The sequence below is a fragment of the Andrena cerasifolii genome, chromosome 12 (genome assembly GCF_050908995.1).
Source record: "Andrena cerasifolii isolate SP2316 chromosome 12, iyAndCera1_principal, whole genome shotgun sequence".
NCBI classification, from domain to species: Eukaryota; Metazoa; Arthropoda; class Insecta; order Hymenoptera; family Andrenidae; genus Andrena; species Andrena cerasifolii.
Window position 1 is genome coordinate 10,869,960 of NC_135129.1, and position 11,978 is coordinate 10,881,937.

General features: G+C 42.3%; 1 protein-coding gene across 3 annotated transcripts; it reads left to right on the forward strand.

Annotated features, from left to right (window-relative positions):
* The first annotated feature begins 65 nt into the window (after positions 1-65).
* Positions 66-8,409, forward strand: LOC143375597 (putative ATP-dependent RNA helicase DDX17). 3 transcript variants are annotated; one of them, XM_076824901.1, is made up of 8 exons: positions 69-286; positions 800-1,156; positions 1,368-2,021; positions 2,167-2,339; positions 2,438-2,497; positions 6,104-6,349; positions 6,442-6,618; positions 7,530-8,409. In XM_076824901.1, the coding sequence occupies exons 1-8, from the start codon at positions 270-272 to the stop codon at positions 7,565-7,567; spliced, it is 1,722 nt and encodes a 573-aa protein (XP_076681016.1). In that variant the 5' UTR covers positions 69-269; the 3' UTR covers positions 7,568-8,409. The 3 variants fall into 3 exon arrangements, 2 of the variants coding, with proteins under 2 accessions (XP_076681017.1, XP_076681016.1); XR_013086940.1 differs by lacking the exons at positions 6,442-6,618; positions 7,530-8,409 and adding an exon at positions 3,969-4,390 and having other exon boundaries at positions 67-286; positions 6,104-6,246; XM_076824902.1 differs by lacking the exons at positions 6,104-6,349; positions 6,442-6,618; positions 7,530-8,409 and adding an exon at positions 3,622-3,892 and having other exon boundaries at positions 66-286.
* The last annotated feature ends 3,569 nt before the right edge of the window (positions 8,410-11,978 follow it).

An 11,978-nucleotide genomic window follows, 5' to 3' on the forward strand; every position in this document is an offset into this window, starting at 1 on the left:
CACATGATTTTTATTGATCGCTGCGCATGCGTTAAAAACTTTGCGACAGCTTCGCTCCTTCTTGCAATTGTGTCGTTTGTGGTGGTGGTGGTGGTGGTGTGGTGGAAGTCGCTTTCATTCGCGTCTCTTGGTCGAATTTTTCGGGTTCGCAACTGGGTATTAACGACGCGGTACAGATCGCGGTTCGTTTCTACTCGATTAACTGTTGGCATTTGCACACTAGCAGCATTGTAGGGAAAGAAAAGTGAAGCCACAAAGGACGATTGAAGATGGGTCGCTACAGGAGGTAAGCAACCATGCGTGTGTATATAGATTATAGACGCGCGAAAATGTCTGCTGTTGTGTTACCAATATGTCCAGTCTTCGAGGTAGACACATCACACGCGCTCGGAGGGAATACCATCAATTCGTCACTTGTTGCTTCGATTATGTGGAACACACGAAACCAATTATATCGAAATAAAACCATATTTTTAGAGGGAGAGAGAAAGATCCCCAATAGACTCGTACCCGGATCATTTTATAACTGATTTCACATAACCTTCCGCACCTAACCCGATCTCTCAAGCTCAATGGGGGTGTGTGTGTGGAGAGCTCTGTGTAACTTGTGTACAACGAAACAATACAATGTGTAGTAGCTTCGGCAAAGAATATTTTTTTACCTATACGCGTCTGTTGAGCAGAACTGAATTTCGTAATACAGATATCGCTGCTATAGATTAGAATCTATCTGTGTTATTTTGCCGGAAGGAGGATTCTCGATACTATAATAATAAAATTCCACTGTAATTTATTCCAGTCGTAGTCGCGACAGAGATAGGAGACGCAGGTCTCGCACCAGATCTCGCAGTAGATCACCAAGAGATAGAAGAGCTTGGGGCGGTGGCGGTGGCGGGGGTCGAGACCGAGGAGGAGGCAGAAATAGTCGTGGACAACCTGGAGCAAATTTGAGGAAACCTCGATGGGATCTGAGTCGATTAGAGCCGTTCAAAAAAGACTTTTATATACCGCATGAAGCAGTTCAGAATCGTGATCCACGCACGGTCGAGCAATACAGAAGCGAGAAAGAAATAACTCTCAAAGGAAAGACTATACCTAATCCTGTATTCGCGTTCGAAGAAACAGGTTTCCCCGATTATGTTTTAAAAGAAATTAAGTAAGTATTATTCGAGAGATAGTTGCCTTCAAGGCGAGTCTGGGTTACAAACAGAGAGAGAGAGAGAGATAGAGAGAGAGTAGATGAAATAATATGAACTGAAACTTTGATCCAACGCGTTGTATAAAGATTCTCGTTTAAGAATATTCTGAATTAGTATGATTCAGAACTCTCACTATTGTGTTTTAATGTGTGTGTGTGTGATTTTCAGGCGACAAGGTTTCACCGAACCTACATCGATACAGGCACAAGGTTGGCCCATCGCTTTAAGCGGAAGGGACATGGTTGGAATCGCGTCGACTGGTTCTGGGAAAACATTGTCCTACATATTGCCCGCGATCGTTCACATAAACAGTCAGCCTAAATTGGGTCGGAAAGATGGACCAATCGCGCTAGTGTTAGCTCCTACTCGAGAGCTAGCGCAGCAAATTCAGCAAGTCGCCGACGACTTTGGCCACTCTTCGGGGATTAGAAACACTTGCCTGTACGGCGGAGCGCCAAAAGGTGCACAGGCCAGAGACTTGGACGGGGGTGTGGAGATAGTTATAGCTACGCCTGGTAGACTATTGGACTTTCTCGAATCGGGTCGCACGAATTTAAAGAGGTGCACCTATTTGGTGCTGGATGAAGCGGACAGAATGTTAGACATGGGATTCGAGCCCCAAATTAGGAAAATTATCGAGCAAATTAGACCGGACAGGCAGACGTTAATGTGGTCCGCTACGTGGCCCAAGGAAGTAAAAAATTTAGCCGAAGATTTCTTGAAGGATTATGCTCAAATTAACGTCGGGTCCCTACAGCTGGCTGCGAATCATAATATATTACAGATCATCGACGTGTGTCAGGATTACGAGAAAGAGAACAAGTGAGTATGTGTGGCTAGTCGTAGTTCCTGTCGAGGAAAAGTGAGAATTCTTGGCCGAGAAACACGGCTGCAGAGTGTATCCTAGGATAGGGCCTGACGAATTCGATTCTGTACTTTAGATTTACCATTGCTTGTGTGCTTATAGATTAAGTACACTTTTGAAAGAGATAATGGCAGAGAGCGAGAATAAAACCATAGTGTTTATCGAGACAAAGCGCAGAGTAGACGAAATAACTAGAAAAATGAAGAGGGATGGTTGGCCAGCCGTCTGTATTCATGGCGACAAGACGCAACAAGAAAGGGATTGGGTTTTACAAGGTATGGTATCGCGTCGCTCATAGTAGCAGTAGTTGTAGTAGCAGATTCAAGATATATATCGCAGAATAATGGGAATTAACTCTCTGCTCAATTTTCAGATTTTAGATCAGGGAAAGCGCCGATTCTTGTCGCAACGGATGTTGCCGCTCGTGGTCTTGGTAAGTAAGAGACTGTTATCTTAAAGTATAGTAAAAGTTTAAAGTTTAAGCGTCATTGATCTGATTTCATCATTGGTGTAAGGAGAACCAACTACTCTGAATCACGTTATCATCTACCAGTCTTGATCGAGCTTAATAATTACTGCAACGTACGTGAAACATCTTGTTTTGACGAAACATTAGTTTCAGGTACGATGATCGAACGGAATCATGGACTTTCGGTATAGTGTCGTTTGTAACGTAAACACACGTATTTTAACTATTTCTACTTTTGTACACTGTATAAGTTTCTGTATAATCGTACAGAGTGTGTGCGTGTGTACCGAAGATTAGCGATATGTTTAGTCAAAACAGGGTTTCATTGTATACGCATTGATCGATACTTGGACCACTTTATGCGCCAGAAGGGTATATGTGGTGATTGTTTACGAAAAGAAAGGCGAGCAGGTGTAATAATTGCATAATATCGAGAGAACTATCTACTTTTTAACACACTTGATATTTTACATAGTATTTATACCGAATAGTGTGGCGGTATTCGTTAAAAATTTCATTCGGGTATAACGATAAGTAGTGGTGGTAGTTGTAGTAGTAGTGGTAGTAGTAGTATGCGGTATACTAGATAATCTCTGAATACTACTACTACTACAACTACTACTACTACTAACACCACTGCTACTACTACTACTACTACTACTACTACTAAACGGAAACACCTTTCAGGAGTTCAAAGTAGTTCACAAGACACAATTGTTTTACAAAAGTAAATAATTTCTCATAGTATGTTGTACGTTAAAGATATGCAATTTTTTAAATGCATAACGTGGTTCATTCAGCATCTCTAATATTTGTGTTTCTTTGCTTCCTCACTTTTTGCAAAAGATAATAGTCTTTAAATCATAATACATCAGAATGAGAATCATACAAATCTGAATTCAGACTTGAATGCGATCGGCAAGCACTATAGCTATAAATTTCCGAAGCTGGAAAAAAAAGAATATATCCATTTGAACAAAAGTCACGAACGAAATCTAGATGTAACAAGCAAAACTTTAAATTCGAGTCCTAGCGTCAGGTCTTCTCTTATGTTTCTTTTTTTTTTTCATTCTTGTTGTTCCAATCAGAGAAGCGACGAACGCTTTCGTGTGGAATACAGATAAGAGCATTTATGCATTGCTTACGTTTGCGAGTAAAGTTCGTCAACCGTTCCGACGCGATTCTGAGAATTAAGGTTGAAGGTTCAACCGGTTAAACTGGGGTTATGCGCTTGCCGAGTTTTATAAGAGATGATTGAAACGTATACTTTCCCACGAGCTCGACTTAACAAGGTCGTCAGAATTCAGCTAAAGATAGTTCAGAAGACAAAAAAAAAAAAGCAAAACTGTAATACAAAAATTCATATTGAACACAGGAAGACAGTGTGGGGTAAACATATATGCCTAACGCGGTTGGATCTTTGTTTGTATTGCAGAGGCACATTGCGCGCAGGCCCACGCCGGGTAATGCAAAGCAAATTGGGGGTGCCCGCCGCCTGTTTGTGTTTGGTGGTGCACTGGTTTGCATTGTCTGCGCTGGCTGCGACGCGTGCCTCTATACGTCAATTCCGTGAAGGGCCAGTCCGGGCCAATGATCGGGATGATCTACTACTACTTTACCTCCTACATACTGGGGATATCAGTTCTACGCTACGCTGTACGCCATCTGGGCTGGCCAAGTCGTTGTTGCCAGAATAGAATCCCCTACGCTGGCTGGCCGCTCAAGCTAATCAGACCCAGCAACGGTCCGATGAGGCGGTGGCATGGTAGCTGATGCCAGAGCCTCTAGTGTGTGCCCTGTAGCAACAGAATGGCGGAGGCTGTAGCTGGAGCGAGCGCAAACAGCCAGGCCCTGCCCGTACGTTGCTAGCGACACTCACCCAACTGCCTAATTTTAGTATAACAGTAATCTTAAATTAATCGCTACATATATATATATATACACACACATACATACATACTCAGAGTCGCCTAGAACAGAGGTACTTTGGCTGTACCTACCATTGCCCTTCGCCAACATCTCGGTTGGTTTCTTGATCCAGCGAAAGCTCTGGTTTGGTTTATATTCCGCGTGCTGCATAATCGTTAGTTTAGAAGACAGCAGCTCTCTTCGTCGACACTGTTCGCTTTAATGAATGTCTCTCTCTCTCTCTATCTGAGTCACTGAATCGAATCTCTCCTTCGTAAAGTATCGCGCAATGTTTTCGTTAGTCGATCAAGAAACATCTCAGATTTAAACAAGGTGTGTGCATATAGTTGAGATGCATTCTCTAGGAGATTCTGTATTATGTGCACTTTTTATATATACATATCTAGCAAGGTGTTCCGTAAAATGTGGTGTTCCGAGGAGATGCCGAGGAAATTCCTGAGCCGAGAATAAGTTGATTCTTAATATTTTTTTAACGTGATCATTGCTCGGCAACTTTGATCAGCGTGCAATAGTTTACATACACGTGCTTCTAGATTCTACTTTCACCCGCTATAAGATGTATAACATTAATGTTTAAGAGGTCCAGTCTAGGTTGCCGATGACTATAGTAGCAGCAGCGGGGTCACCCGAAATCATTGGCAAGAGCTCTCTCTCTCTCTCTCGCCTTTAAGGCTCAAGAACACTCCAACTCTTCGAACAGACCCCACATTTTGCCAGACACTGTATGTGTATGTATGTGTGTATCTATATACATACACATGTATCACTTTGATCTCCACTCGAATTCACGTTTCCTTTATCCTTTTACATCCTTTACGCGATAACTGTATCTCACTACATATTTACATTATACCAACTACAATCACATCAAGTAAGGTTTTATGTATATCAATAATTCTGGTTTCATTTCCCTTAAATCTTTTACTTATTCTTTCCCGCGTTATTTACTCGAGCGCGGCGTAACGTCTGTCGCGACAAAGCAATCAAAAGTAAAGTTTCCTGTATAAAGTTACGATAAAAAGTGTGTTGTGACCAATTTTGTTAGAAAACCGGGAACCAGGATTGTTTCTGCGCGAGAATTTATCTTTATTTCAGTGCTTATATACTTTAGTCAAGACGCTCTCTAAATAAATAGATTTCCGTTTCATTGTTTCTCGACTTTTATGATTTCCATTTAAATGTCACAGAGATGTTGTTGCTGTTGTTGTTGAAATTTCACGAGATCAGAGATAGTTTACAAGCAGATGCATACTAAATAGTCGCCGTGAGATTCTCATTTTTCCAAAGTCCGACACTCTCTTTGCGTTCACGAGTTTTGCTTTAGACCATATACAATATTGCCATCCATACAGACACGCATTACCAAACATTTCTAGCTGAATAGTGTTGTAGGCTGCTCTTTAATAGCGGTACCTTTTTGGAGAGCGTATTAACACATACGTTTAATTTAAAAAATACGTGATTGATATTTAATATAATATTTTATATACACCTTGCCATACTACTACTACTACTACTACTACTACTACTACTATTACTACTACTACTACTACTACTACTACTACTATCTTAACCGATGATGTCTATCCTCGAGATGGATACATCCGAATGCCAACAGCTAATACATGTGCTTTATTTCAGACGTTGAAGACGTCAAGTTTGTCATCAATTTTGACTATCCCTCCTGTTCGGAGGATTATGTCCATCGAATTGGCCGAACAGGTCGCCGACAGAAAACCGGCACGGCGTATACCTTTTTCACACCGAATAATTCCAATAAGGCCAACGACCTGATTCAGGTATTGAAAGAAGCGAATCAAGTTATAAACCCGAAGCTATTAGAACTGGCTGATGGTAAAAGTGGCGGTGGATACGGAAGGCACAGAGGTAGAGTACGCATTAGCTATCATTCGCCATCGTCGTGGGCGAACCAACCAACTAATCCGCTGTGTCTAATACGCGCTCGAATGCTTGTGCAGGTGGAAGAAATCGATGGCGGTCTCGAGGGGGAGGAGGAGGAGGCCGCAACGGAAAGGATCGTAGTTATTCAAGAAGCAGAAGTCGAAGCTACAGTAGGGAGTACAATGGTCGCGGGAACCGCAGAAGCTACAGTAGGAGTTACTCTAAAAGTCGTAGCCCTGTCAGCAATCGTACAGGTATTATAACAACAGCGCGGCTCCGCTCTATAAAATTACTCGTAGAAGACGAGCTTAAAGAGGGGGGGATGCGCCTTGTTGGGCCGAAAAATAGGTAATTTTTTATGATTTTTTTGTATAAAAATGGTTCGACGAATTAATTTGTATCTTGAACTATTGTTCTGAATATTTTTGTGCGACAGTGGAAAAAAAATATGGCAGATACCGAGAGAGAGAGAGAGACGGTCGAAGAAAAATCGGGTGGTCTAGGCGTTGACGGCAGAGTACTACTCTGCATAAGGGTCATCCGAACACGCAACAAGGAAAAAAGTAATCCTTAATCCATTTGAATGTGGCAGATCTGTGGCAGTAGTAGATGTATCCCCGTATTTGTTACACCGTTCCTTTCATTATTTCGAAGAAGTGTTCCCGATTTTGGAGCAAAACTTTTTTCAGACTCAAATCAGGGCGCTGCGCTTCATCTTCTTCAAAAGGCTGCCATTTTAACATTTTTTTATTTTTCTTAATTCATCTACTACTGCCAAGGATCTGCCACATTCATATGGATTAAGGATTACTCTTTTCCCTTTTGTGTTTCGTGTAACCCCTATGCAGAGTAGTACTTGCCGTTAACGCCAGGACCACCTGAGTACGTTTTCAATTCTCTCTCTCTCTCTCTCTCTCTCTCTCTCTCTCTCTCTCTTTGTGCGTATCTGCCATCTTTTCTTTTTCACTGTCGCACAAAAATATGCAGAACAATAGTTCCAGACACAATCGAATAGAGCCTGCCAAACCTCAAATTAACTTGTCAAGATCCACAAAGAATTACCTATTTTTCGCCCCAACAAGGCGCAATCATTCATCCCCCCCTTAATGTTTGTAATTTGATAAACGACCATAGCTGTATTCGTACGGTGAATGTATGTTTCTAGAGGTTATCGGTAAGAGTTACTGGAGCAGCGAAAGATGATCTTCCACCAGCGGCTAAGGACCAAGCTATTATACAAATCACGTCTTTTTTATGTCTCTTTTAAAGTACACCCGATACGCAGGTCATAAAGATTGGTGTAATATTGGTGTTCTACTAACGTAAACGTTAAACACGACGTGTTACGCGTAATTCTTGTGCATTATAGTTAATTAAATTGAAACCACGAGATGAATGTTGTTCCCAGGCAGCGAGCATGCAACATTACCGAGCGCGCCGATGCGTATTATTAAATAAACTCACCATTAATCACGATCGACCTATTCAAATCAAAAGTATAGTTTCTAAAAGAGAAATCGTACCGGGGTCTAAACGTCGGAATACGAAGCGTTTTCGTATCGATGTTCGACAGGCAACTCTCTCTCTCCCTCCCCCTCTCTCTCTGTCTCTCTCTCTCTCTCTCTACGAATAGAATTTCGGTTTTAGGTACAATATAAGAGTTTCAATATCGTATGACAAATAGAGCGTAAGCGTCCGGATACATTATATTTACATACTGTATCACGTACACATTTTATAATGACGTTATAACGTCGGTAATAATGAATCAAGTTCCATGTGTAAGTGATAGTGTGAATTTAGCCAGGGAGAGGGAGAGGGAGAAGGAGAAGGAGAGGGAGAGAGAGAGAGAGGGAGGGAGAGAGAGCACCACCTAAAGTCTACAGGTAGTTTAAAACGTGTCTCACACTATTCGTAGCTTCTGATAACTCCTAGACGTCTAGTGCGCTTACTAGCAATTAATTCGTACACATATTCAAGCATTTAAAGCTAATCGAATAATGTACAGTATTTAACAGAAATGTAATAAAGAAATTTATCAACTATTTACGTGTCTGCGCTCTTATTACCCTCTACAGACTTACATCCCGTTTCCGGCGCCTTATACTTAGCTACAAAATCCTTAAAACGCGGCTCGATCTGATAAATCTCGCGTCGTCGTATTGATTTCAAGTACGAATCTTAATTTGTTACGTACTTTTCATACATCACTTGGATCCACTCCGAAGCACCGATCGAATTACCGAGTGACGTCAGCTACGAATTTCAAATATCCCAGACGTAACCCTTACCAGCTCCTCGCTAACGTCTAACGAGCGCTGCTACTGAAGCCCCCTTTCATCACCTCACTCTGCGCAGTGAAATGATGCTGCAATCCAATTATCGAAGTGAACGCGTACAGGACGAATGGCCAGATCGGTCAACAGCCCAGCTATCCTCCTCACCCTTTGTCACAGGAGATCGAATAAAACGTTCTCTCTGATCTTCGCGCATAGAGAATCATTTTGAACCCGACTACCGAGAAAGGGCGATAAAAGTCGCAATATAACACAATACGTATAAACGACAGCTCTGTTTTTAAGTTTATCCGACACAGATAGATAGATAGATAGATGGATAGAGAGAGAGAGAGAGAGAGAGAGAGAGAGAGAGAGAATTGGAAAATGGAATCGAAAAGACAAGTCACTAAAATATGTAGATCCCATGCCTTGTGTTCGTTAAACGAGCACGTTAACGACGAAATTGAAATTCTGAACGCGCGCTATGCCACACTGTGAGAATTCCTCGCAACTCGCGCACGTGCTTGGCCGTTATCAAAGAATCTCGCATTCATGGGTAGGTATCCGAATGAAGAAGCCGATGATGGGGTATAATAAACGGACGCGTAGCCGTCGATTTAACCAAACCAAAACCGTGGCTAACGGATTGGATCGGGGGAGGGGAGAGAGAGGTGTAAAACGGTTCCATACCCGTACGAAAAGCAGCAAAGATTTATGAATGAACTGTGTGTAATAGACAAGGCGGGGACGGGGGTCGATAGAGCGGCCCCCCCGCGGGATCGCCACGGCAAGGGCGTAGTAATCGATAGAGTGACGAGGGTGGGTGAGAGGGGATGGAAACTGGCTCGGGGCGGACGGAGGGGGAGGGGGAGGCAGAGTCCATTCAGTAGAAGCAGCAAGGCTGCTATTGATTGCGTGGGTGGTTCAGAGGAGATGAGTTACCCCCACCTTCGGTCATTCAGCAGCCGCACTGCTGCGGCACACGGGGGTGAGCGGATGGGGAGGGGCCTTGAAAAACGAGGGGGGTAAAGAGGGCAAAGGGGCGGCAGCCCCTTTGCCGGAATTCCGTGGGTGGCAAGCGAGGGAGAGGGAGGGAGGAAGGGGTGTTTTACCCCGATTATGCGCGCAAATTCAGAGAGAATCACTTTGCCCCAAATGTTTTTGTACTATATGGGGCTCACCCCCCTAAACACACACATATTCCACGTATTATTGGTGGACCGAGACCGGTCGTATCCGTCGACGTCGACGTTGCGTGGATTCTGCTGATCGTTTCTATCGATTTTAAGCTTCTCAATCGCTGGCAAAGCGTTTGCTGAATGAACCTTTCGTTTTGGAGTATTTGATCGCTGCACAGTGGGGAAACTTTGCGATTTTATGGCCAAAACTACAGAAATGAAATTTTTGAATTTTTACAAATTTAATACAAATGTCAATCGAAGAACTATATCCATTTTCGTGGCCAAAACCTGAAAACTTATTTTTAATATATAAAATTCGGCACTCTTACGTTCTAATGTATGAGAAACTAAATTATCCGAAAAGCAGCACTTACAAAAATTACGAACGATAAAGATTCTTTTATTATTCACATTTATGCACTTTTTTCTTTGTTAGAGCATGCCTCTGCTACATAATACAAACAATAAAACGGAGGATCGAAGCTGAATAAAATCGTTTAAAAAAGAATAAAAAGGTTTGTAATGTATAACACGTGAACCAGTCTCGGTCACAGTTATGTCGTAAACAAATGCATACAATTACAAGATTAGGAACTATTAGCAATTAATAATTGCATTTATAGAATGAAAATAGTCGAACGTAAAATAGGAATGAAAATCATTGCAGGATATTATGGGATTGATAACTATTTTATGTATTGAAAATTGATTCTTCTATGAAAAGGTTATTTCTAAAACACTACTTTAAAAATTGTATAAACTACGCATTAAAAACCGAAACACAATTATTTTGAGGACAAAAATATATCTTACGCACCACCAGGAATTCAATCCATGCCTTGAAATTATTTTCAGATCTTTGGATAACGCAATATAAGTGTTTGAAGCAACTTGAAAAGTGAAATTGGTGGCATTTGATACTCATGTTAGTTCTTCAATTGGCATTTGCATTTATTTTGTCGAAATGAAAAATTTATTTCTGTGGTTTTGGCCATAAAATCGCGAAATTTCCCCACTGTGCGCTGTTTAAAAAGGTGTCTTACCGGTGGCGAGGAGGCTGCCCTGATTAGTCCATTGATTCTGATTACTTTAGGTTTCTATAGGTCCCTTTGTTGTTTGGACAGTCACGATTCTGTGGCCAGATGTGGTGGTGTGTTGTGTGCGTGGGGGAGGGCAGGTGTGTAGACCACGCGCGACTGTAACAGAAAGTGCGAGGCAGTACGCGTGTATTGGAGAGAAAGAGCGCATATATCGTTCGAAGCTGGAGTACTGCAACTGGGGGAAGCTTAAGGAGATCTGGTCCTGCATTGGTCAGACAGCGCTCTACGGAGCCTATGAAGGAGGTAAGAGCAAAAACAAGAAATGTCACAATTAAACAGATTTATCAAGAGCGAATTATATAAGTGTTTTGTTGCAGCGCAGCGTGGACATTTTACTTGGTTTTAACCAAAACTTTCGCGTTATCTTACCGGGGGGCATTTGAACTTTATCACCCTTTTTGACTCGATAGTTCTGTAGTCCCAGTTGCCACCAACAAAAAATGGACATTCCTCGCTTTTTCCCTTTATCCTTCATATATGATTGTTAACTGTCCATCTTTCAAAAAGTCAATGCTGATTTACTAATTAGGGGATTAGAATTTATCGCGAGTGTTTAGACATACCCCTTTTTCTGTTCACTCACTTTGGCCAGGGTAAGGGGGGGTGGGTTGACATTGATCTCCAACAAAGCGGGTGTTCGAGACGGTGACACAACAATTTGTCAATCAAGTTCCGAGCGCGGGCTACAAGGATTAAAATTCCCAGAGAGAGAGAGAGAGAGAGAGAGAGAGAGAGAGAGAGAGAGAGAGAGAGAGAGACAGAGAAACAGAGAGAGAGAGAGAAACAGAGAGAGCAAACTTGTTGCGCAGGCAGAACGGAACCGAGCCGGAGCTTGCTCGTGCTCTGTCACCCCCCCTCTATTATGCCTGTGCACCTTTTACCTATAACACACGGGGATAGCCATCATTGATAGGTATCTCCAGCATTAACACGAGCCAACTCTTTCTGTTTTTCCCTTCCCCCGAAAGTTTACGCTGTTCTCTCAGGGAAGATTAATAAAAGCCTGTAATACAGAAGCCACGAACTACGACGACACGCGCCCCCGCGGTTTCTT